Consider the following 23,180-nt stretch of genomic DNA (forward strand, 5'->3'; position numbering starts at 1 on the left):
AGTAATACGAGCGCTGTTGTTAACAACAGCGCCCGAAGGCACTTCAAGGGCAGGCTGTGGGTCCTGCCCCCGCGGCAGCGACGCGCTTCGCACGTTGCCGCGCATGCTACTCAGCAGCAGAGAGGTTCTCCGCTGCTGCGCCAGCGGTCTTCAACTTCGACGCGCTCGTTCCATTACGAGCGCGCTATCTTCAACGTCACGCATTGGCCAAGCGGTCAATGGTAGTTGACGTGCCGGGACCGGCACGTCTAACCTTGATGGGGGGATGGTGTAACGGGGTTACACGCACAAGTGGCTACAGTCACTTGTAACTCTAACAGACACGACGTCTGGTAGAGGTTCGAAAGACTTTCTCGTCCTTGGTGTAGACACACCAAAGGCTACATACATTTAGGATCACCACGACGGGTGGTCCATAGAGACTTAGGATTCCTATTGGTTGAGAGCAGCATCTTTTAGCCAATGAGTGACTTGCATGTTAGCAGAATCCTGCCAACCAGCCGTTGGCAGATTCCTAGTTTAGAATATTACATTTAGAGGAAGTCAGAAGATAAAACAAAAATAGCAGTTCTCATCTTTTACCAAAACCCGCTACTTGGAGTCTTTATCTTGTTTAAAGTATACTCGTGGATCTCGAGTATACTTAACTCAAGTAAAAAAAACCTACGCTTCCTCATACACGTGCGCATACGTGTAAGCCGTAGTAGTGAGCCAAGGTAGGCCCATTACAGCATTGTTGTTGCATCTTGTGTTCGCGCCGGAGTATCCTGTCCGGGTGTGAGTATGCATACCCGACAACTCGTTCGCCCAAACTACACTCACGATGATTCCTCTGTCGCATCATCGGATACGTCAGATGGACCACCGTATGACGATGACCTTGTGGATTCGGTGCAAAGGACCAGTTAAAATCCAGTGATGAGCAGAGAGCCAGCTATCCCTAGTTCCACCCAGCAAGCCCGACAGAGAGCATTGCCTCCACAGTCAGTTTTGCTTCGACCTTGCTTCTCGACGACGAAGGCGAACTCCCGCCGACACAGCGTACGGAACCCCGGCCCACAGATAGCCAAGAGAATGTAGCGGCCACGGAGAATGTAGCGACCACAGCGGAGCGTACGGTGTCCCAGTACTCGGAACCCCAAGAGAACGTAGCAGCGGCGGTGCGACCGTCGCAGCGCACGGAACCCCGGCAGCACGCAGCAACAATGCCCCGGGAGCACGCAGCAACAGTGTCGTCTGGAACCCAAGCCGCGCCTACTCGGCGCTCATCGCGAACCAGAAAGCCGACTTAGCGTGCGATCGAGTCGCGACAGCAATACCAGAAGCGCAGTAGACGTTAAGTCTAGATGGTAGGTATCCTTTTAACCTTAGCTTCGATCGCCTTGTATTAATCAATTCATTAAGTTTTCATTGCCTGCAGAGACTCATTTAAACATCCTTCGCAATGACGCTTGGCGGCGGTGTCGGCGGCGAGTCGGGAGTCTCTTCACTGGGAACTGCCGGCGAGGGAGTCTCGATCGCCCCAGCAGCAGACTCAGGACTACTTGAAGGAGTCGGGGGAGGGTCGACCGAGGTCCCGGAGGCGGCAGGAATGAGCGTAGGGTCACCTGCAGGCGCGGCCGGGGCTGGGGGCACAGCACCAGCGGCGATAGGGGCGGGGGCACCCGCCGAACGAGCCTGGCGTGCCGGACGACGACCCGAAGTGTCGGTGGCGACATCAACAGCTCCCTGAGATGATCAAGAAAGAGATGGAGTCAACCACGAGGATTCGAATGACAGTGAGGAGCAGCGGGAGCGACGAACGTACCGGTCCGGAGCACTGGAGAGCCCGAAGAGCAGCGGCAGCCGCGTCGGCGAATGCACGCGACGGTGGAGCCATGGAGTCGAAGAACTGAGGACGCCTAGACGCTCACCAGCATGGGAGGCTCGCGTCGCGGCGGGGGCAGTTGCGGTATTGGAAAGTGGTAGTTTCCAACGCTGTTGACCCGCCAGCCCGACAATCAAGTTCAATCAAGGGGCGATCAAGGCGAGGTCAAGCGAGAGACGGAGATGGCTGCTTCTGATTGGATGATGAGATTATCCTCGGTAGAGTGACAGGCAGTGGCCGAAGCCTCGTCGGGTCCTAATAGAACCCCGAACGAGGCTTCATGGTACCCACTTTTAGGTACAGATGCATTTTTGTTACGTACTTCGGCCGCACTTATTAGTGTAGCCTCGGTCGTCATTTGATGTGTCCGGAATCGCCTTATTGCGATCGTTCACACTAGATATTTGTATAGGGACATAGGACTCATCATAGGATGGCCAGAACGAGGCCCCCAGGGCCTCAGAAAACTCAGTAATAAAAAGACAGTCTTCCCCCAAAGCCAACAAGGGTCAAGTCCGACTTCGGTAAGTGTAGCTAGCTTATCGTAGTGCCTGTACACGCTCGGCTGCGTGTGGATGCCTGTCGGCGAGCTTATCGTGCATTGACCGAGAGTTTCCTTGGCAGCGCCAAGAGTTGGCGTGGCCGGAGAGGCAGGAACGGTATTAGAGTATCGTTCAGTATATATTTGTGGGATTAGAGTGTCCCTGAGTGTATTAGTCTACCTACCCAGGTTTTACCTTGGTCCCCCTGTATAAGGCCTAACACACCGGTACCCTTCCTTTCTGAGGGACTGAAGTGGGGTTGCGCGAAAGCGCTACATAGTACCCTAGCCTTAGCTCGTGGCTAGCGGTACAGGTTTTTGGGTTGACCGAAGACAACCTAAGGTGGACAGAGGCGCTTGCAACCGACCCGGTGTAAGGGATCGTTCCTGGTCATCAGGTTTTGATCCAATATGCGCTTACCTTTGCGGGTTAGCGCAACGCCACCGTAGAGTGTCTAGCCGAGTTGTAGGAATAGACAGCAAACTTGACCCATACATTCCAATCTGTCTGCCTCATGAACGTTGCCACGCAATCTTTCCACGAGCGGTGAAAACGCTCCACAAGTCCAACGAGTTGAGGTCGGTACGGTACGGGATTGATCTGATGAGCTTGCAGGAGCTGCACTAACTCCTCAATCACTTTGCCAGCCAGCTCTGGAGCTCCGTCCGTCAGCAGTTCACGGAATACCCCAAAGCGTAACACCACCTCCTGCATAATGAACGTCGCCACCGTCTCAGCCGTATGTTCCGTCACGCAGCTCGCAACAGCATACCTCGTTACGTATTCGACGGCGGCGATACCTGTCACCTCCGTCGGCTACCGGGAAGGGTCCAGCAACATCGAGCGCTCACCGGTCTCCTACCCCACCACCGCGTAAACTTCGTAGCGGCGGTACCGCTTCACGCGGTTTCGCCATCCGAGACCCGCACTCAGGGCATCCACGCACTCATCGTCTCACTTCTCGGTACAATCCCGGCTACCAGTACAGCTGGGCTACGCGACCATACGTGTGAGGACCTAGCAGGTGTCCGTTCCACATGCTGCCGTGCATTTCTTTGAAGACAGCCGCCCAAAGTGTCGGTGGCAGCACCACTCTCCGTCCGTTCGGCGTATCGACCGTCACCAGGCCGTACTCGTTCGTCACCGTCATGTTGCCGTACTTACCGTCCGCTACCAGCCGCTTTACAATCTTACTGCGCTGCTGCGCCGTCACCAATTCGTCATCGCTCAGCTGGATCGTCTAATCGTCAACAGGGTCACTCCGTTCGTCATCGTCCATGCTGCCCGCGCCGTTCGCCATCATCATCGTGCCGTTCGTCATCGGCACCGTGCTGTTCGTCACGTCCTTGGCCGCTGGGGTGTTCGTCTTCGTCGCCGACGTCTCGTTCGTCGTCTTTGCGCTGCCGGAGCCCTTCGTCGTGGGCTTCGTCTTCGTCACTGGCGTCGTCATCGCCTTCGGTGCTGCTGGTACCGTCGTGGGTGCCATCGTTCGCGTCCGTGCACTCTTCGTCGCTGGTGAAGCGTCACCTCGTGCCGCTGTCGTCGTCTGTTTCGTCCGCGTTGGGCTCGAGACGCCGCAGTCGTCATCTCCGAACGCGTGGGACTCGCAGTCCGTGCGCGTATCGTACTCGTCGCCATTGTTCGTGTCGGGGTGACCACCGCGTGGTGTCCACCGTCTCGTTCTGCATCACCATGTGGCACAGCTGCTCCTGGTCACGTGGGGCAGTTGATGCTGACGTCGGCGTCGATCTCGGTGCCGTCCGAGGCTCCGTAGCCGACTCCGCATTCGCAGCCACCGTCGTCGTAGTTGCCACCGTCCCCGTAGTCTCCGTAGCTTCCGTTCGGCCAGCACTCAGCGCCGTACTGGTCGCGTCGCCGTTGTTCGTCACCGTCGTGGCCCAGTCCACACGTCGCTGGTCTCGTTCGCGAAGACGCTCACTGCGTCTCGTTGCAGCAGTCACCGTCTGCATCGCGCGTCTTCGGCCGTTCGTGGTCGTCACCGCTGAGCCGGTCATCATGGTCGTGGACGCTCCGCTGTCCTCGTCATGCGCTGGCGTTCCGGCGGTGTTGTCCTCCGTCACCGTCTAGGTCGTCGACCTCGTCATGCCGTCCGCCGTACTCGGTGCCGTCACGGATCGCCTCGGAGCCGTCGTTGGTGTCGCCGCCGTGACTATTGGCGCCACCGCAGTCTCCGTCGACACCGCTTCGTCCGTCAGCTGGTTCGTCGTCTGGTCCGTCGTTCTTCCCGTCGTCTCGCCCGTCGCCTCGCGTGTCTCATCCACAGCTGCCGCTGAGTTCATGCTGTCCGTCACCTGCATCGTCGCGTCCGTCGCCGTGTTGCCAGTCGTCACTCTGGCCATCATGTCCGTGGCCGTCATCTCGTTCACCATGCTGCTCGGTGGCATTGCCGCCGCCGTGCCCATCGCCGCCTCGTCATTCTTCCCGCCGTCCGTCGTCAGGACCGTCGCCGTGGCGTCCGCCACTGTCGTCTCCGCCGCTGGAGCACGTGTCGGCGGAGCAGCTGCCGTCACTTCGTCCGTAGGCGTCGTACTGCTCGCGTCTGTCGTCCTTGGCGTCGTCTGGCGCCGTCGCTGCCGTCCTACCGCTGCTCTGACTGCTGCCGAGGCCCGGGATAAGGCATCGGCTACTACGTTCGTCGATCCCGGCCGGTATTCGACCTGAAACTCGTATTCTTGTAGTACTAGCGACCAACGATGCAATCGCCCAGCCCGATTCGGCCGAGTCATCAACCATTTCAGCGCCGCGTGGTTCGTGGTGATCGTGAAGGCTCTGCCGTACAGGTAGGGTCGGAACATCTTCACGGACCAGACCACAGCGAGACATTCGATCTCAGTGATGGAGTAGTTCGACTCCGCCTTACTGTTCACCTTACTGCCGTAGGCAATCGGCTGCCAGCCGCGTCCGTGGTCCTGCATGAGGTAGGCCCCAAGCCAACCTTACTAGCATCCGTCACCAGGCGGAATGGTAGTTCAAAATTAGGATAGAGTAGCAAAGGTCGCGTGGTGAGCAACATCTTCACGCGTTCAAACGCGAACTCCTGCGCCTCACGCCATTCCCACTGCACGTCCTTCTTCAACAAGCGAGTCATCGGCTCCACGATCGAGCCGAAGGCTGCAATAAACTTACGGTAGTAACCAGCGAGGTGTACAACCCGTTTGACCTCCGTTGCGTCCACAGGTCGCGGGAAATCGCGTACAGATCGCACCAACCGTTCAGTGGGCTGCACGCCCTGGACACTCAGATGGTGGCCAAGATACTCCATTGAAGTAGTGGCAAATGTACATTTTTTTCAGCTTGATACTTAGGCCAGCAGACCGTAATCTCTCTAATACACTAGCCAGTTCAACCACATGCCGTGCAATTCCGCCCTTCGTGAAGCTGATAATGTCGTCTATGTACACCAAACAGGTCAGCCACGTCAAACCGCGAAGCACTCCATTCATCAGCCGTTGAAAAGTAGCAGGAGCGTTGGTAAGGCCGAAAGGCATTCGTCGAAATCGGTACAACCCTCTCTTCGTCATGAAGGCCGTCTTATCGCGGTCCTCTTACGCCACACGAATCTGCCAATACCCGGATCGTAGGTCAAGGGTCGTGAACAGCTGTGTTCCGCCCAAAGACTCCAGCGTTTCATCTATTCGCGGCAACGGGTAGACATCCTTACGCGTGACGCTGTGCAGGGATCGGTAGTCCACACAGAACCGTACAGAGCCATCTTTCTTGCGCACGAGCACGGCAGGGTAGCCCCAGGCTCCTTCTCCATGCTCAATCACCCCCGCCGATAACATAGAGTCTACGTTACTGTCCACAATAGCGTCCTCCGTCTGTGCCTGCCGTCGTCGTCTCATCATGATGGGAGCGGCGTCCCCAGTGTCGATGTGATGCTCGACGTTGAGTGTAGTAGCAGGAGGACACTCGTGCTGTACATTCGCTAGATCGCGATAGGCTCGTAGTAATCGTAGGATAAGGTCACGGGCATCTGGTTCCTCGGCGCCAATGTCCACGTCCTTCTCGTCGTCTAAGGGCGTACCGGTGTCGCCCAACTCGTCCAACCAGGTCTGCACGCGTTCTGGCTGCAACTCGCCACGCATCGTCAAGAGCTCAACGTCTCCATTAATAAGTATCCACACACCTAACTCCTTTCTGCTAGGTAGCTTGATGCGGCCACCGTACGTGTTGATAGCAGGGATCAGGGCCTTGCCGTTTGTCACCCTCGTCACTGCTGACGCGAGCAGCACTACACCGTTGTTCACCGTAGGTAGAAACACACCTTCTTCGCCATCTGGCGCTGCGATCGCCACCTCCACCGTCTGCACGGCACGTCTCTGCAGGTTCGTCACGCTGACTAACCTCACGGCCGCCACCGCTGAGTCGTCCCTTCAGTCCGTCGTCCGGAACGGAATAATCACGTCACGGCCGCGCTCAGCGTACCGCACTTCATCACGATCAAAGTCCATCGTCGTTCGATGACCCTCGAGGAAGTCCACGCCCACGAGGAACTCGCTGGTGCACCCCTCGACGATACACGCGTCGATGGTCACCATCTGCCCGTACACGTTCGCCATGCTGAACGTCCACACGCCCAACACGTCCAGCAAGAAGCCGCCAATCCCCTCCACGTACTTCATAGGGGCGTCCACCTGCTTCCGTTCACCATGCGCCATCCATTCCGTGCCCGCCACGGAGTAGCGCGCACCACTGTCGATCTTGACGTGCTGCTGCACGCCGTCCACCATGCTGGCCGCCTCCCTCACGCCGTCATCATCATCATCATTCCCGGCCGCCACGGTGCCACCGTATTGCACCAAGTTCACACGGGCTCGCTCCCCCACCGCCGGCAACTCGTTGCTGCCGTCGTACTTCCAGCGCGCTGCGCGCTTCTTCAGCTTGCCGCCGTCGTCGCTCTTCACGCTCAGCGACGGCACGCGCGACTTCGCCATCGTCACACATGTTCTTGGCCGCCATCTCGCGTGCACGCTGCACACGCTGCCGCTTCGCCTCACGTTACGACCGCTTGACGGCCATGCGCACCCTCGCTACGCTGCCGAGCTTCGTCATCGCCTCGTCCGTGAGCTCCGTGCCGAGCTCGACTGCCGCCATCTCGCCCTTCTCCGTCGTCCCAGCGACGGACTCGTCGCCATCCTCAGCCTCAGACACGTCGTCCGGCTGTTCGTCGTTTGTCACCGGCGTCGCGTTCGTCCGCGCGGCGCCTTTCTCAGCTGACGGTACACCGTCTGCCGCTTCGCCGCCTTCCTCAGAGGCTGACTCCGCCTCGGAGTAAACAGGGGCCGCCCTCGTCGCCTGGGCCATCGCAGCTGTCACCGCTGCGCACTTCGCCGTGGCGCCGTTGCCCTTGCCGCCTTCGTCACTTTCATCCGTCGTGTGCACGTACCGCAGGGCTGCCATCGCCGGCCGCACCGTGCATACATACCGCTCCGCTCGCTCTTCGTCACGAGCTGCAAGCTCTTCGTCCAATTGAGCTGTAACAGCTCGTCTCACCACTGCCACACTCCCGTCGTTCCGCACGTTCATGCCGTTCACCATGTTGCCCTTACCGTCCGTCGCCGTCACCAGCACCGTCGGCGCGTCCGTCGTGCACGCCGTATCGCCGTCCATTGCCACCATCACCGGTAGCTGGGGAGTCCGTCGTATCGCCGAGCGCCGTGATCCCCCTACGTTGCCCGATTCTCGTTTTCCTGTTGCTTTCTCTCCTGCTCACGTCGAGCGAGATACTCGTCGTTGCGGGCGCGCGCTTCAGCATCTGGACAATCGCGAGCGAAGTGCCCCAGCTGATTACAGGCATAACACTTGAGTTCGCCGAACCGTCCTGGTGCCGGAGCCGCCTCGGCCGTCTTCCTTGGTGCCTCCGTTGCCTTGACTTCGCGAGTCGCAGCCTTCGTCCGTCTAGCCGCCATCTTCACCTTCTTAGGAGGCGGCGGTGCACGTGGAGCGTCTGCTTCCTCATCGTAGTCGCTCTCTACGTCGTAGTCCGCGCCAGCCGCCACTGCCATGTTCACCTTCGCCCTGTGAGCGATCTTGGCCGTCGCGATGCGCTTCGCCGTCGTCGGTGCAGCTGCCGGTGCCGTGAGTTTCCGTGGCACGGGCACCCACATGTGTCCGTCCTTTCGGCGCCTCCCACAGGCCGAGGTACTTGTTCGTGAAGCAGGCCAGCTTCTCTTCCCCCGCCACGTCCGTACTGTCAACGCCCGGAATCAGCGGCATGTGCCCGGCCGTTCCATTCGCCGGCACCACGTACGTGTCAGGTGCGGTGACGAACGCTTGGCCGATGTATTCCATGCCTTGCGCCACATTGTCAATTGGGTCGTTAATTTCCGTTGCTTTGTCAACAGCTTCCTCCAGCGTCTCAGGCTTCGGTCGCTGCTTCACGAGGAGCCGCGTCGTCCGATCCAAGCTGCGGTAGAACTGGGCGAGCAGCACACGTTCTCGGATGCGGTTGTTCCCACACAGGTCGCGGAGAGCAGCAGCGAAGTCCGCGTACGTCTCACCGGGCATCATTCGTCGTTGGCCGACACGCCACTCGGCCATCGCCGTAGCGCGCAGCAGTGAGGACTTCAACTTCGTCCACGTTCGCTCACGGTCGCGTAGTTTACGTTCCAGCTGGACCCACCAGCGGCGGCGCTGTCTTGTAGCTTGTTGCCTAAGATGTAATAGAGTTCTTGATCCGTCCATTCACCTCGTCCTGACAGCCGTGCACCTTCAAGTGCCAGGTCCACGCGCGCGATCCAGGTCGTCACCGTCTGCGTGTCGGTGTCTGCGGGTGCAGGGGATGGCGCGGGGTTGGGCGCCGTGGTGCTCAGCTGGTCCAGCCTCGCGTCGATCCTCGCCATCGTGGTTGCCATCTGCTGCAGGGCAGCGGTCAGCGCTGCTACTGGAGCCATCGCTGCGCCGTCACCGTTGCCGCTGGCTACTGCTTCGTTGGGTGGCGCGTCCTGCGCGTCGACCACGCCGTGATCGTCTCGTTCGTCGCTTGGGTTGTCGGCGTCGTCCGGTTCGTTCTCCTTCGTCTCTTCGTCCTCGGCCTCTTCCTGACCTTCTTGTCGCGCCAGATCCGATCCTCCAGTAGGTACGGGAACGGACGCCTGAGTCTGAGTCGCTGGCTGATTCCTCGTCGCACGGGTCGTGGGTTGCATGGCGACCTTCGTCCGAGCCATCCGAGCGTCTTCAGGTGTCTTCGTAAGTCGAGGGCTGCGTCGAATACGTACACTAGGCCCCTGTATGACCACCATGCAACGTGTTGTGTGCCCCACACGCTTGGGGTTTGGTCGCGACTGTGCTGATGCAGTCAGAAGTCCGTCTGGTCGTCAGTGACCAAGCGTAAGACACTGCGCCGGTGCGTGCCCGACTGACAGCACACCTATTTTATTTAGATGAACTAGTACGATGTAAGCCACCGACTAACTTCAATTCACGCTACTTTACGTGTACAACTTGAGTGCCGCTCGTACGCCTGCTCTAGCTACTCGGGTGTACGCCCACACGCGCCTGGAAGCCACGTGCCTCCTAGCCCGTCACTCCGTTTCCGTACACGCCGCTGTAGCCGTCCACCGAGGTCGCCGTTAGCGTCCACCGCCGTTCGTCCACCTTCCGTCCGTCCGTCCGTTCGTCGCTTGAGTGCTCGCTGCCGAGCACGTGTTCGTTCGGCCTGTTCGCCATCCATCCAAACCAAAAGTGAGCTCTGTCGTGGGGCTCGCAGAGCCCGGAGGTCTCGAGGTCTTCGTGGATCCCGTGCAGCAGATCCTGTCGACCACACGGCCGACCGGATTCTCGTTCCACACTGGCGCTGACTTCAACGCCGTCAGCTGCCGACGTCACGTCTGCCGCCTCACACTCCGCCGAGACGCCTGCCTCCTTACACCACGTTGGGTATGTGTAGCAGTGACTACAGTACAGCGTCAACAAAGCAGAGTCGTTATGCAGAGTTCCACGTTGATCGAGCTGCCCACGTTGGAACTGTAAAACAAGTTGTATTTTTCCTAATTGTTATCGGAAATTATTTCAGATTCAGAGTTAAGGAGCGATTGGAATCCCTGGTGTAGATAAGTGCATTCCTGACCAAGTCGATCTCGACAAATGAGGGGTTGGTGTGAATTGGAAGGGGCCGCCACAACAAGCCAAGAGAAGAAAGCGCTGCGGCTGACTGCGACGCCCCCACGAAGTCCCAAAACCGGCTCATGAAGTAGAAGCTGGCCGAGCAAAGCGACCAAGAAGGCCGCGGGTGGCCCCTCAAAGACCAGCGGCAAGCAGAAAAATGTCAAGCCCTCGGAGAGAGTGAAACCTGCTAAGAGCACGGCCGTCCTGTCGAATTCTGACCTGAGGCCGAGTTACAGCACCAGGCGCTGAGCTCTGGCGTGGCTGCCGGCGCGCAGGACATCCTGTTACGGACTTGCATTCGCTCTGGATGTGCTGTTTTAACGCTACTAACATGTTAGCTCAAAATACTAGACACTAACAAACAGTTAGCTAACACGTATAGCAACTAACATGCCAGCGTTAGGGAGTGCACTAGCCCTTCAGCATCGCGCTTATCAATGCTAGGGGTTTCCAAGTGGGAAAAAGTATTGATTAGCTCAAATGTTTTTTAAGTTGTTTGTATTTGGAGGTACGCTCTGCTACACTTGTGATTTCACGTCTCTTGAGTGCCCCGCCTAGTCGATGGGCTGAAGGTTGGTCCAAATCACGCCCACCGCGTCGGGCCCAACGCCCGCGTAACCAATGAAGCCACCCAGCTCGAACCCGTCTGGAGCACAAATGGTTGCGGTCTTGGTCGTGGTGGTGCCGCCAGAGATAGACTTGCCTGTATCGGTGGTGAGCTTGATGTACCTGATGCGGGTTTTGCCGTTGCTGTCACCCCAGTGGGCCTCCATGCACTTGACGAACTCATTGCCCCCCTAAGGAGAGCGTCTTCAGATCTCCATCATTTCCGCCGTGGAAAACGTTGGCCTTCTTGCCCCAGTAGTCAGTGAGGTTGATTCCGACGCCATTGACGCCCTGGCCGGTGCGGATCGAGATGGAATGCACGGTTTCACCAGCCGACACGATGCCCGAGTCCGTGGACAAGGTATCTTGGTTTTGACCGCCGAAGACTTCGCTAAATATGGCGCCAATTGGTGAATCGTCTTGCGCAGCAACGCCGAGAGCGACTGCGGTTAGGACCGGAGAGAAGAACCTCATCGTTCGGCTTGAGCTTGTTACTGGTAGGACGCGAAATCAAAAATGACGAGCTGGAGCTTCTCACTCTTGTCAACTTACAGTTCGGTCCGAATGTTTTTTGTTGCTGAGACAGCCGCAATCAAAACTACTTCATTCGATGTACTAATCAATCCGAAGTACGAATGCGTTAACGCGAGACCTTGGGAATGTTGCAAACTGTACCAACGTCCAAATGGAAAATAAATCGTTTGGAAACGTGTGGCTGAAGTATTTTCTCGATTCCTCGTATGATGCGGCGTACTTAAGCCAAGAATCCCCGATTTAGTGTACTGTAGTCAGACTTCAGCCTGGGACATACATCGAGCGGATGATGCGGCAAGCAGGACTATTAAGCTAGGATAGAAGATTGGATCGGCCGATTGGAAGTCTTCAAATGATTACTCAGGTACAGTTATCTAAACAAACACATATCTTCCACGTTACCACCTGGCAGCTTTAGATTGGGTATACTGTACCATGGTACCGTACAACCCTGTTGTCGTCGTCGGCGTTGTTGTTGTGGCAACAATTCGTCCCTACTGCTATGTATAGTAAGTGTTTGGATACATTAGAGTCTCTTAAAGTCCAGAATTTGGTGCTAGTTAAAGGAAAGAGCGTTTGGTCACCACGCTTAAAACCTCGTTAATACCGTCTACAAAGTTAGAAGTTACGATCGGCAATGCCACATTGTAAATCACGCCGATAGCCGGTTGATGGAGCGGTGAATCGTGCAATACGCCTATTTCAGCCCTACATGGTGCGTTTCTTGGACTCGCGTTACAGCACCTTTAATACGACAGCACAACATCTGCCTAAAGCGCCTTTAAGCCCTACGGCGCCTTTAAGCTAAAAAGAGGGGGTGAATCTGCGGTGCTGCAGTGTACTGGAGCAGACCCCCGCAAAAACGAAAACTAACACCGAGTAGCGGCACCGGGTCCATCCGCTGGAATGCCTGGCGGTGGGCTTGCCTCCGCAAATACTGCGTAGACCTGCATTACGGGCACTCCGCGCAGGTTTGCTTGCCGTGGCAACGTGTCCTAACCAGATGAGCCCATGACACCCGTCCCGCTGCTATCCGTCAATACAAATCCCTTATTATTCTGATCTGTGTAACGCTTTGCTTCGGTACACAGACTTTGCACAGATTGCTAGGGCGCCCTTAACTTTACGGCGCCATTAAAGTGTAGGAGGGATGACCTCCAAGCCTGATGGCACCATTAACGGTGCTGTTGTGCTGTCGCATTAAAGGCGCTCTAACCACCTCACGTTTCTTTGCTTTGATGTTCTCAATAAAGACGCTGTGAACCTATGGCGTCAGCTGATCACCCAATCCTTCGTGTTATCCTGATGCTAACGAGGTACAGTACTTAATACTGTACTCAATAATGCAAGGCACTTGTTGCTGCACCCGACTGGGAATCATGCGATGAGGCAGCTGCACCCGACTGGGGTGCAATGACACCCGACTAGACCGACCCAACCCGACTGAAAATAGAGCCGGGTTTAGAGCCGAGTTCTGGCTATACATTGGCTTGTGTATAGCTGGACAGCAAAAGTTGTGTAAACCACCTTACAAAAGACCGACGTCGGGTACTCGACTCAGTCGGGCCGCCTCAGTCGGGTACTGGGCTCAGTCGGCCTCAGTGACTCAGTCGGGCTGCCTCAGTCAGTGTGTGAACGCAGCATGCGATCATAACTTGTGAGCCAAAGGATCACTGCGCTACATGTAGCAACGTGTGCGTTGCCGCCAAGTGTGTCTCTAGAGTCGAAAACACAATAGAACAACAACGCGCATCATGCTGCAACGTGTTTGGTGCCCCACACGCTTGGGGTTTGGTCGCGACCGTGCTGATGCGGTCTAAAGTCCGGATGGCCGACAGTGTCCAAGCGTAAGACACTGCGCCGGTGCGTGCCCGACTGGCAGCAACACCTACTTTATTCAGATGAACTAGCGCGGTGTCAACCACCGACTAACTACAAATACACGTCTACGTCGAACGCGCACGACTCAGTTCCGTAGTCGCTCCTCTAGCCACTCGGGCGTACGCCCACACGCGCCTGCCCTACTCGTCGCAGCCGTCGAAGAACTCGGAAGCTACGTGTTTCCTGTTCGTCACTCTGTTGTCGTCCACGCCGCAGCCGTCCACCGAGGTCGTCGTTAGCGTCCACCGCCCTTCGTCCACCTGTCGTTCGTCCGTTCACCGCTTGTTGCGCTTGCTGCCAAACGTGCGTTCCTCGGGCCTGCTCGCTGGCCGTCAAAACTCAAAGTGAGCTCTGCCGTGGGGTTCGCGGAGTCTAGCGGGCCCGAAGATCCAGTAGATCCCTCGGTACCGTGCAGCAGATCCTGCCGACCACAATGCCAGCCGGATTCACGTCCCACGCCGCCGTCTACTTCAACGCCGTCGCACGGCGTGGTTGCTGCACCCACCGTCTCGTCCTTCGCCGTGTCGTCGGCCTCCTTACGCGTCTTCCTCATACCCAGGGTCTTCCACGACCCGGTCGTCCATGTTGAGTCGTTCGTATTGAGCCACCGGCGTCCTCCGTGCTCGTGAGCGTCCATCTGCGTCGAGCCATAACTCACCGTCGCCCGTCGTTCATCGTCGTGGGCCACTGCACGGACACAGCTCGTACTCGAGCACGTGCGGCCCGGCTCCGTTGCGCCGTCGCCGTCTCCGTCGCTCCACCACGAGTCCACTCGTGACGTCGCGCACACCAGTGTCGTCCACTGCTGCTCGCGTTCGTTTCGAGTTTCCAGCTCTCGTCGTTCGCCCAGCTGGCGCCTTCGCTGACCGTACAGCCGCTGCTGTCTCCGGTTCATCCCGCGTTGACCGCTGTTCTTCATCGTTGAGCTGCTCGTCAATGTCGCGCGCAATCTGCGCAAGTAGTGCTTCAGGATAATGATAACTAATGAGGAAAGACACGTGAGCGATCAACGTCTCCGCCTTCCCTGTCTTATCCTCACGCGTCAGCACGAATTGTCGTACCCAGCAGGTTCCACGATCCGTAGTGGTCCCATCCACTGGTGCACGAACTTCGTGGCGTTCTTGCCACGGGGCGGGTTGTGCATCCAGACAAAATCGCCGGCCTGAAACTGCCGCCTGTTCCGAGTCTTCCGATTATAGTACCGAGCCTACCGTTCTTGTTCGCGTCGTCGCGCATGCTCTGCACACTCATGGCTTCGTTCCATTGCTTTCACCAGGTTCGCGTGGTAAGCCGGCAACTCACCCGCTTCCGTCACCTCCGTCCGTCTCAGCAGTTCGTTGGGAGCTCTCAGCCGTCGTCCCATCATAAGCTCGTTCAGGCTCAGTGCCACAGTAGAATGCTTTGCCGAGTTGTAAGAATAAACAGTGAATTTCACCCAAAGATTCCAATCGACTTGTCGTTCGTCTTGCATGAACGTCGCCACGCAGTCCTTCCATGAGCGATGAAAGCGCTCCACAAGTCCAACGAGTTGAGGTCGGTACGGTACGGGATTGATCTGATGAGCTTGCAGGAGCTGCACTAACTCCTCAATCACTTTGCCAGCCAGCTCTGGAGCTCCGTCCGTCAGCAGTTCACGGAATACCCCAAAGCGTAACACCACCTCCTGCATAATGAACGTCGCCACCGTCTCAGCCGTATGTTCCGTCACGCAGCTCGCAACAGCATACCTCGTTACGTATTCGACGGCGGCGATACCTGTCACCTCCGTCGGCTACCGGGAAGGGTCCAGCAACATCGAGCGCTCACCGGTCTCCTACCCCACCACCGCGTAAACTTCGTAGCGGCGGTACCGCTTCACGCGGTTTCGCCATCCGAGACCCGCACTCAGGGCATCCACGCACTCATCGTCTCACTTCTCGGTACAATCCCGGCCACCAGTATAGCTGGGCTACGCGGCCATACGTGTGAGGACCGTGCAGGTGTCCGCTCCACACACTGCCGTACATTTCCTTGAAGACAGCTGCCCAAAGTGTCGGTGGCAGCACCACTCTCCATCCGTTCGGCGTGTCGACCGTCACCAGGCCGTACTCGTTCGCGACCGTCATACTGCCGTACTTGCCGTCCGCTACCAGACGCTTCACGAACTTGCTGCGCCGCTGCGCCGTCACCAGTTCGTCATCACTCAGCTGGAGCGTGTAGTCGTCCACAGGGGCGCTCTCCTCGTCGCCGCCCATGCCGTCCGCGCCGCTCGTCACCGTCATCACATCGTTCGTCATCGTGACGGCGCCGTTCGTCGTGCTCTTGGCCGCCGTCGAGTTCATCGTCGTCACCGACATCTTGCCCGCCATCTTCGGGTTGGCGGCACCCTTGGTCGAGGGCTTCCGCTTCGTCACCGCCGTCGGTGTCGCTCTCACCGGCGTTGGCGTCACCGCGGGTGCCTTCGCTCTCGTCTCCGCAGTACCTCAGCAGGTGTCGTCCTCTGTGTACGTGGCGTACTCATCGCCGGAGTCCATGTCGGAGTGGCTGCCGCATGGCGTCCATCGTCTCGCACTGTACGAGCACCTGGTACGGCTGCATCCTGGTCACGTGGGGCAGTTGTCGTCGTCGGAAGCGTGGCTCCTGGTGTCGTCCGGGGCGCCGTAGCCACCGTAGTCGTCGTCGTTCCCGTAGTTTCCGTGGGTGCATCTCGCTCAGCACATTGCGCTGGGCTGGTCGCGTCGTCCGCGTTCGTCACCGTCGTGGCCCAATGCACGTGCCGCTGATCGCGTTCGCGGAGGCGCTCACTGCGTCTCGTTGCAGGTTTCGCCGCCTTCTTCACGCGCTTCCGGCCGGTCGTGGCAGTCACCGTGGTGCCAGCCGTCGTTATCGTAGCTGTCCTGCTGTCTTCGCCAGGTGCTGCCGCTCCGTCGTCATCGCCCGTCGCCGTCATCTCGATCGTCGTCATCCGGGCGCCATCCGTCGTGCTCGGTGCCGCGTTGGGCCGGCTCGGAGCCGTCGTTGGTGTCGCTGCCGTGACGTTTGGCGCTGCTGTAGTATCCGTCGGCGTCGCTTCATCCATCGATGGCCGCGCTACCTCCGCCGCTGCCGTCGTCCTGGCATCTGCTTCGGCCGCGGTGACGGCATGCACCATGTCGCCACCCGCCGTCATCTCATCCGTCAGCTGGTCTGTCGTCGCTCCCGGCGCCTTGTCCGTCGTCTCGCTCGTCGTCTCATGTGTCTGATCCACAGCTGCTGCTGGATCCATATTGCCGTCCGTCAGCATCGTGGTGTCCGGCGTCTTGTCGGTCATCTGGGGCGCCATCCCGCCCGTCGTCCCGTTCGTGGTGGCTGTCCGGCTTGCCGCACCGCTCGGTGGCGTCGCCGCCGCGGCGACTGCCATCATCTCATCGTTCGTCATCATCGGGCCGTCCGTCACTGGGGCCGTCATCGTGGCGTTAGCTGCCGTGGTCTCGGCCACTGCAGTGCTTGTCGGCGGAGCTGTCGCCGTTACCTCGCCCGCAGTCGTCGTATTACTCGCATCCGTCGTCCTTGGCGTCGTCGGGCGCCGTCGCTGCCGTCCTACCGCTGCTCTGACGGCTGCAGGTGCCCGGGACAAGGCATCTGCTACCACGTTCGTCGCACCAGGCCGGTACTCGACCTGAAACTCATATTCTTGTAGTACTAGTGACCACCGATGCAATCTTCCGGCCAAGTTCGGCCGAGTCATGAGCCACTTGAGTGCGTCATGGTCCGTGATGATCGTGAAGGCTCTGCCGTACAGGTAGGGTCGGAACATCTTCACGGACCAGACCACAGCGAGACATTCGATCTCAGTGATGGAGTAGTTCGACTCCGCCTTACTGTTCACCTTACTGCCGTAGGCAATCGGCTGCCAGCCGCGTCCGTGGTCCTGCATGAGGTAGGCCCCAAGCCAACCTTACTAGCATCCGTCACCAGGCGGAATGGTAGTTCAAAATTAGGATAGAGTAGCAAAGGTCGCGTGGTGAGCAACATCTTCACGCGTTCAAACGCGAACTCCTGCGCCTCACGCCATTCCCACTGCACGTCCTTCTTCAACAAGCGAGTCATCGGCTCCACGATCGAGCCGAAGGCTGCAATAAACTTACGGTAGTAGCCAGCGAGGTGGACAAACCTCTTTATTCAGTAGCGTCCGTAGGTCGTGGGAATTCCCGCACAGATCTCACCAGCCGCTCAGCGGGCTGCACGCCCTTGTCACTCAGATGGTGGCCCAGGTACTCCACTGAAAAGGAAGAGCACTTGAGCAGTAGTTGGCAAAATGCAAAGTGATTCGATTGAGGTCCTTAGTTCGCAACCGCGTGCTACCTCTAAGCCTGCTACTGGATACACCCTACTGGATTCTCTACTGGATACACAGTTACCTTATCCAATCAGAGAACGCCACGTCGATGCCCATCTTGTACCCACAATCCTGTACCCACAATCATGGCGTAATCACCGTGACGTAATCATCGTCCCGTAATCACCTGAATGATTGCGGTACAACACAGTGAAGGTCACGCCAACCTCACTGATGACGCGTTCGCGTCACACGGTCGCTTGGCGAGGCGTCGTCACATCAGTCTTGACAACACACTGAAGTCGTAGCAAAGGTACACTTCTTCAGCTTGAGACTTAGGCCAGCCGCCCTTAATCTCTCGAATACACCCGCTAGTTCAATCACATGCCGTTCGATACCTCCCTTCGTGAAGATAATGATGTCGTCTATGTACACCAAACAGGCCAGCCACGTCAAACCGCGAAGCACTCCATTCATCAGCCGTTAAAAAATAGCAGGAGCGTTGGTAAGGCCGAAAGGCATTCGTCGAAATCGGTACAACCCTCTCTTCGTCATGAAGGCCGTCTTATCGCGGTCCTCTTCCGCCACACGAATCTGCCAATACCCGGATCGTTGGTCAAGGGTCGTGAACAGCCGTGCTCCGCCCAAAGACTCTAGCGTTTCATCTATTCGCGGCAACGGGTAGACATCCTTGCGCGTGACGCTGTACAGGGCTCTGTAGTCCACGCAGAACCGCACAGAACCGTCCTTCTTCCTTACGAGTACTACGGGAAAACCCCATGCGCCCTCACCATGCTCGATTACACCTGCCGACAGCATAGAGTCGGCATTACTGTCTACAATAGCGTCTTCCGTCTGTGCTTGGCGTCGTCGGCGCATCATAATGGGAGCAACGTTCCCAGTATCAATGTGGTGCTCCACGTTGAGCGTCGTTGCAGGCGGACACACGTCTTGTGCGTTTGCCAGGTCTCGATAGGCACGCAATAGTTTTAGGATGAGCGCACTCGCGCCCGGCTCCTCCATACCGATGTCCACGTCGTGTTCGTCATCCAAGGGCGAGTCAGCGTCCCCCAGCTCGTCCAACCACGTGTTCACACGCTCCGAGTCCAACTCACCATGCATCGTCAAGAGCTCAATGTATTCATACACCTAGCTCCTTTCTGCTCGGCAACTTGATGCGTCCACCGTATGTGTTAATCGCAGGTATCATCGCCTTCCCGTTCGTCACCTTGGTCACTGCTGACGCGAGCAGCACCGCTCCGTTGTTCACTGTCGGCAGGAACACTCCTTCCTCGCCATCCGGCGCTGCAATCGCTACCTCCACTATCTGCACGGCACGTCGGTGTAGGTTCGGGGCACGGGCCAGCCTCACAGCTGCTGTCGCCGAGTCACTCGTTTCCGCCGTCGTCATGAACGGGATGATCACCATGCCGCCGCGCTCATCGTAGCGCACTTCGCCACGGTCGAAGTCCATTGTCGCCCGATGACCCTCGAGGAAGTCCACGCCTACGAGGAACTCGCTGGTGCACCCTTCGACGATACACGCGTCGATGGTCACCATCTGCCCGTACACGTTCGTCATACTGAACGTCCACACGCCCAGCACGTCCAGCAAGAAGCCGCCAATACCTTCCACGTACATCACAGGGGCGTCCACCTGCTTCCTCTCACCGCGTGTCATCCATTCCGTGCCTGCCACGGAGTAGCGCGCGCCACTGTCGACCTTGACGTGCTGCTGCACGCCGTCCACCGTCATCACCGCCGTTGGCAGGCCGCCACTCTCACACCACCGTCGTCATCGTTGTCCTCGGCAGCCACGGTGCGACCGTGCTGCACTAAGTTCACACAGGCTCGCTCACCCGTCTCATCATTACCATTGGCAGCTCGTTGCTGCCTCCGCACTTCCAGCGCACTCCGCGCTTCGTCAGCATGCCGCTGTCGTCGTACGTCACGCTGCGCTTCGAGTTTTGCCACTACACGCGCGACTTCGTCATCGCCACGCATGTTCTTGGCCGCCTGCTCACGCGCACGCTGCACACGCCGCTTCTTCTCTTCGCGCTTCGATCGCTTGACGGCCATGCGCACCTTCGCCACGGTGCCGAGCTCCATCACCGTCTCGTCCGTGAGCTCCACGCCGAGCTCGAGCGCCAAGGACTCTCCGTCTTCCATCTCGCCCTTCCTCGTCGTCTCCATGGCCGACACGTCGCCTTCCTCAGCTTCGACCACGTCGTCGGGCAGCTGGTCGCCCGACATAGGCGTCACGCTCGTCACCGTCGTCACTGCGGTGCCTTCCTCAGCCAGCAGCACGCCGTATGCCGCTTTGCCGCCTTCCTCAGAGGCTGCCACCTCCTCGGAACGAGCAGGGGCTGTCGCCGTTGTGTCCGTCACGACCGCCGTCGCCGTTGGCGTCGAGTCCTTCACCGTTGCGACGCCGCCGCCTTCTCCATCCGTCTTGTGCACGTAACGCAGCGCTGCCATTGCTGGTCGCGCTGTGCACACGTACCGCTCTGCTCGCCCCTCATCTCGAGCCGAGAGCTCTTCGTCCAATTGAGCCGCGACAGCCCGTCTCACCACTGCCACGCTCCCGTCGTCTGGCACGTCCATGCTGTTCACCATCTTGCACTCGCCGTCGGTCACCGTCGCCAGCACTGTCGGTGCGTTCGTGTCGCACGCCGTATCACCGTCCACCGTCACGGGTCGCTGGGGAGTCCGTCGTATTGCCGAGCGCCGGGATCCCCCTACGTCGCTCGATCCTCGTTTTCCTGCCGCTTTCTTTCTTGCTCACGCCGAGCGAGATACTCGTCGTTGCGGGCGCGCGCCTCATCGTCCGGACACTCGCGGGCAAGATGCCCCATCTGGTTGCACGCGTAGCATTCAGTTCGCCGAATCGTCGTGGTGCCAGAGCCGTCTCAGGCTTCGTTCTCGGAGCTTCCGGCGCCTTCACTTGGCGCGTCGCAGCCTTGGTACGTCGGGCCGAGAGCTTCGGCTTCTTAGGAGGTGGAAGTGCGCGTGGCGCATCTGTCTCCTCGTCGTCGGCGCTCTCTTCCTCGTAGTCAGCGCGACCGCCACGTTCACCTTTGCCTTCTGCGCAGCCTTCGCCATCGCCATGCGCTTGGTCGTCGTTGGTGCGGCTGGTGGAGCCGTACGTTTCCGCGGTAAGGGTGCCCACATGTGCCCGTTCCAGACACGTCCCTTCGGTGCCTCCCACAGCCCGAGGTACTTGTTGTACACGCCGCGCGAGTTCGTGAAGCACGCCAACTTCTCTTCTTCTGCCACGTTGGTGCTCCCGACGCCAGGGATCAGCGCCATCTGCCCAGTTGTCCCATTCACCGGCACGACGTGCGGTGACGAACGCTTGCCCGATGTTTTCCATGCCTTGCGCCACGTTATCGATTGGGTCGCTAATTTCCGTCGCTTTGTCCACAGCATCTTCCAGCGTCGTCGGCTTCGGGCGCTGCTTCACGAGAACTCTCGTCGTGCGATCCAGACTGCGGTAGGACTGTGCGAGCAGCACACGTTCCCGGATGCGGTTTTTGCCACACAGGTCGCGAAGGGCAGCGGCAAAGTCCGCGTACGTCTCTCCAGGCATCATCCTACGTTGACCGACACGCCACTCGGCCATTGCTTTATCCGGGCGCTCACCATATCGTCGCAGCAGTGACGACTTCAACTTCGTCCACGTTCGCTCACGGTCGCGTAGTTTACGATCCAGCTGGACCCACCAGCGGGCAGCACTGTCCTGTAGCTTATTGCCTAAGATGTAATACAATTCTTGATCAGTCCATTCGCCCCGTCCTGATAGTCGTGCTCCTTCGAGTGCCAGGTCAACGCGCGCGATCCACGTCGTCACAGATGTCAGTGGTGTCGGTAAGAAGGTTGGCAAGTCCAGGTCTCGAATAGCTCGCCGTCTGTTGCGGTGAAAGTCTCGATCACCGGGCCTCGTAACGGGTTGGCGTCTTTCGCGGCGTCCTCCACCGTCGTGGCCGTCGTCAGATTCGTCGTCGTCGTCGGAGCTGCTCGAAGACCCGTCGTCGTCGTGATCATCGCTGTCGTCTCCGTCGTCGTTGCCGTCACGTGGCTGGTAGGCCACCTGCCGAGCTGTAGCCGCTGGCGGAGGGTCCCTTGGTGCAGCGGGTGGCGGTGCCTGCTGTGTCGGCGGATTCGTCGTGCCCACCGTCTGCGTATCAGCGTCCGCGGGCGCAGGGGACGGCGCGGGGTTGGCCACCGTGGTGCTCAGCTGGTCCAGCCTCGCGTCGATCCTTGCCATCGTCGTTGCCATCTGCTGCAGTGCAGCGGTCAGCGCCGCTACAGGAGCCATCGCTGCGCCGTCGTCGTTGCCACTGGTTGCTGCTTCGTCGGGTGGCGCGTCCTGCGTGTCGTCAGCGCCGTGATCGACTCGTTCGTCGCTTGGGTTGTCGGCGTCGTCCGGTTCGTTCTCCTTCGTCTCTTCGTCCTCGGCCTCTTCCTGACCTTCTTGTCGCGCCAGATCCGATCCTCCAGTAGGTACGGGAACGGACGCCTGAGTCTGAGTCGCTGGCTGATTCCTCGTCGCACGGGTCGTGGGTTGCATGGCGACCTTCGTCCGAGCCATCCGAGCGTCTTCAGGTGTCTTCGTAAGTCGAGGGCTGCGTCGAATACGTACACTAGGCCCCTGTATGACCACCATGCAACGTGTTGTGTGCCCCACACGCTTGGGGTTTGGTCGCGACTGTGCTGATGCAGTCCGAAGTCCGTCTGGTCGTCAGTGACCAAGCGTAAGACACTGCGCCGGTGCGTGCCCGACTGGCAGCAACACCTACTTTATTTAGATGAACTAGCGCGGTGTCAACCACCGACTAACTACAAATACACGTCTACGTCGAACGCGCACGACTCAGTTCCGTAGTCGCTCCTCTAGCCACTCGGGCGTACGCCCACACGCGCCTGCCCTACTCGTCGCAGCCGTCGAAGAACTCGGAAGCTACGTGTTTCCTGTTCGTCACTCTGTTGTCGTCCACGCCGCAGCCGTCCACCGAGGTCGTCGTTAGCGTCCACCGCCCTTCGTCCACCTGTCGTTCGTCCGTTCACCGCTTGTTGCGCTTGCTGCCAAACGTGCGTTCCTCGGGCCTGCTCGCTGGCCGTCAAAACTCAAAGTGAGCTCCGCCGTGGGGTTCGCGGAGTCCAGCGGGCCCGAAGATCCAGTAGATCCCTCGGTACCGTGCAGCAGATCCTGCCGGCCACAATGCCAGCCGAATTCACGTCCCACGCCGCCGTCTACTTCAACGCCGTCGCACGGCGTGGTTGCTGCACCCACCGTCTCGTCCTTCGCCGTGTCGTCGGCCTC

General features: G+C 58.7%; 4 protein-coding genes across 4 annotated transcripts; all 4 read right to left on the reverse strand.

Annotated features, from left to right (window-relative positions):
* Positions 1 to 1,428: 1,428 nt before the first annotated feature.
* On the reverse strand, positions 1,429 to 1,879 carry PHYSODRAFT_262868 (hypothetical protein; the record flags this gene model as incomplete). Its single annotated transcript, XM_009525664.1, has 2 exons — positions 1,429 to 1,728; positions 1,808 to 1,879. The coding sequence occupies 2 exons, from the start codon at positions 1,877 to 1,879 to the stop codon at positions 1,429 to 1,431; spliced, it is 372 nt and encodes a 123-aa protein (XP_009523959.1).
* Positions 1,880 to 11,093: 9,214 nt separating this feature from the next.
* Positions 11,094 to 11,619, reverse strand: PHYSODRAFT_299054 (hypothetical protein; the record flags this gene model as incomplete). The annotated part of the gene is made up of 2 exons (XM_009525665.1): positions 11,094 to 11,336; positions 11,383 to 11,619. The coding sequence occupies 2 exons, from the start codon at positions 11,617 to 11,619 to the stop codon at positions 11,094 to 11,096; spliced, it is 480 nt and encodes a 159-aa protein (XP_009523960.1).
* A 2,176-nt stretch (positions 11,620 to 13,795) lies between these two features.
* PHYSODRAFT_262893 (hypothetical protein) lies at positions 13,796 to 14,479 on the reverse strand (the record flags this gene model as incomplete). The annotated part of the gene is made up of 1 exon (XM_009525666.1): positions 13,796 to 14,479. The coding sequence occupies one exon, from the start codon at positions 14,477 to 14,479 to the stop codon at positions 13,796 to 13,798; it is 684 nt and encodes a 227-aa protein (XP_009523961.1).
* Positions 14,480 to 21,522: 7,043 nt separating this feature from the next.
* Positions 21,523 to 22,976, reverse strand: PHYSODRAFT_285574 (hypothetical protein; the record flags this gene model as incomplete). Its single annotated transcript, XM_009525667.1, has 2 exons — positions 22,915 to 22,976; positions 21,523 to 22,175 (listed from the first exon to the last, which is right to left on the reverse strand). A coding segment is annotated over exon 2 (653 nt), but the record flags the coding sequence as incomplete, so codon positions are not given.
* Between the last annotated feature and the right edge of the window lie 204 nt (positions 22,977 to 23,180).

The sequence above is a fragment of the Phytophthora sojae genome (assembly GCF_000149755.1).
Source record: "Phytophthora sojae unplaced genomic scaffold PHYSOscaffold_3, whole genome shotgun sequence".
Lineage (NCBI taxonomy): Eukaryota > Oomycota > Peronosporomycetes > Peronosporales > Peronosporaceae > Phytophthora > Phytophthora sojae.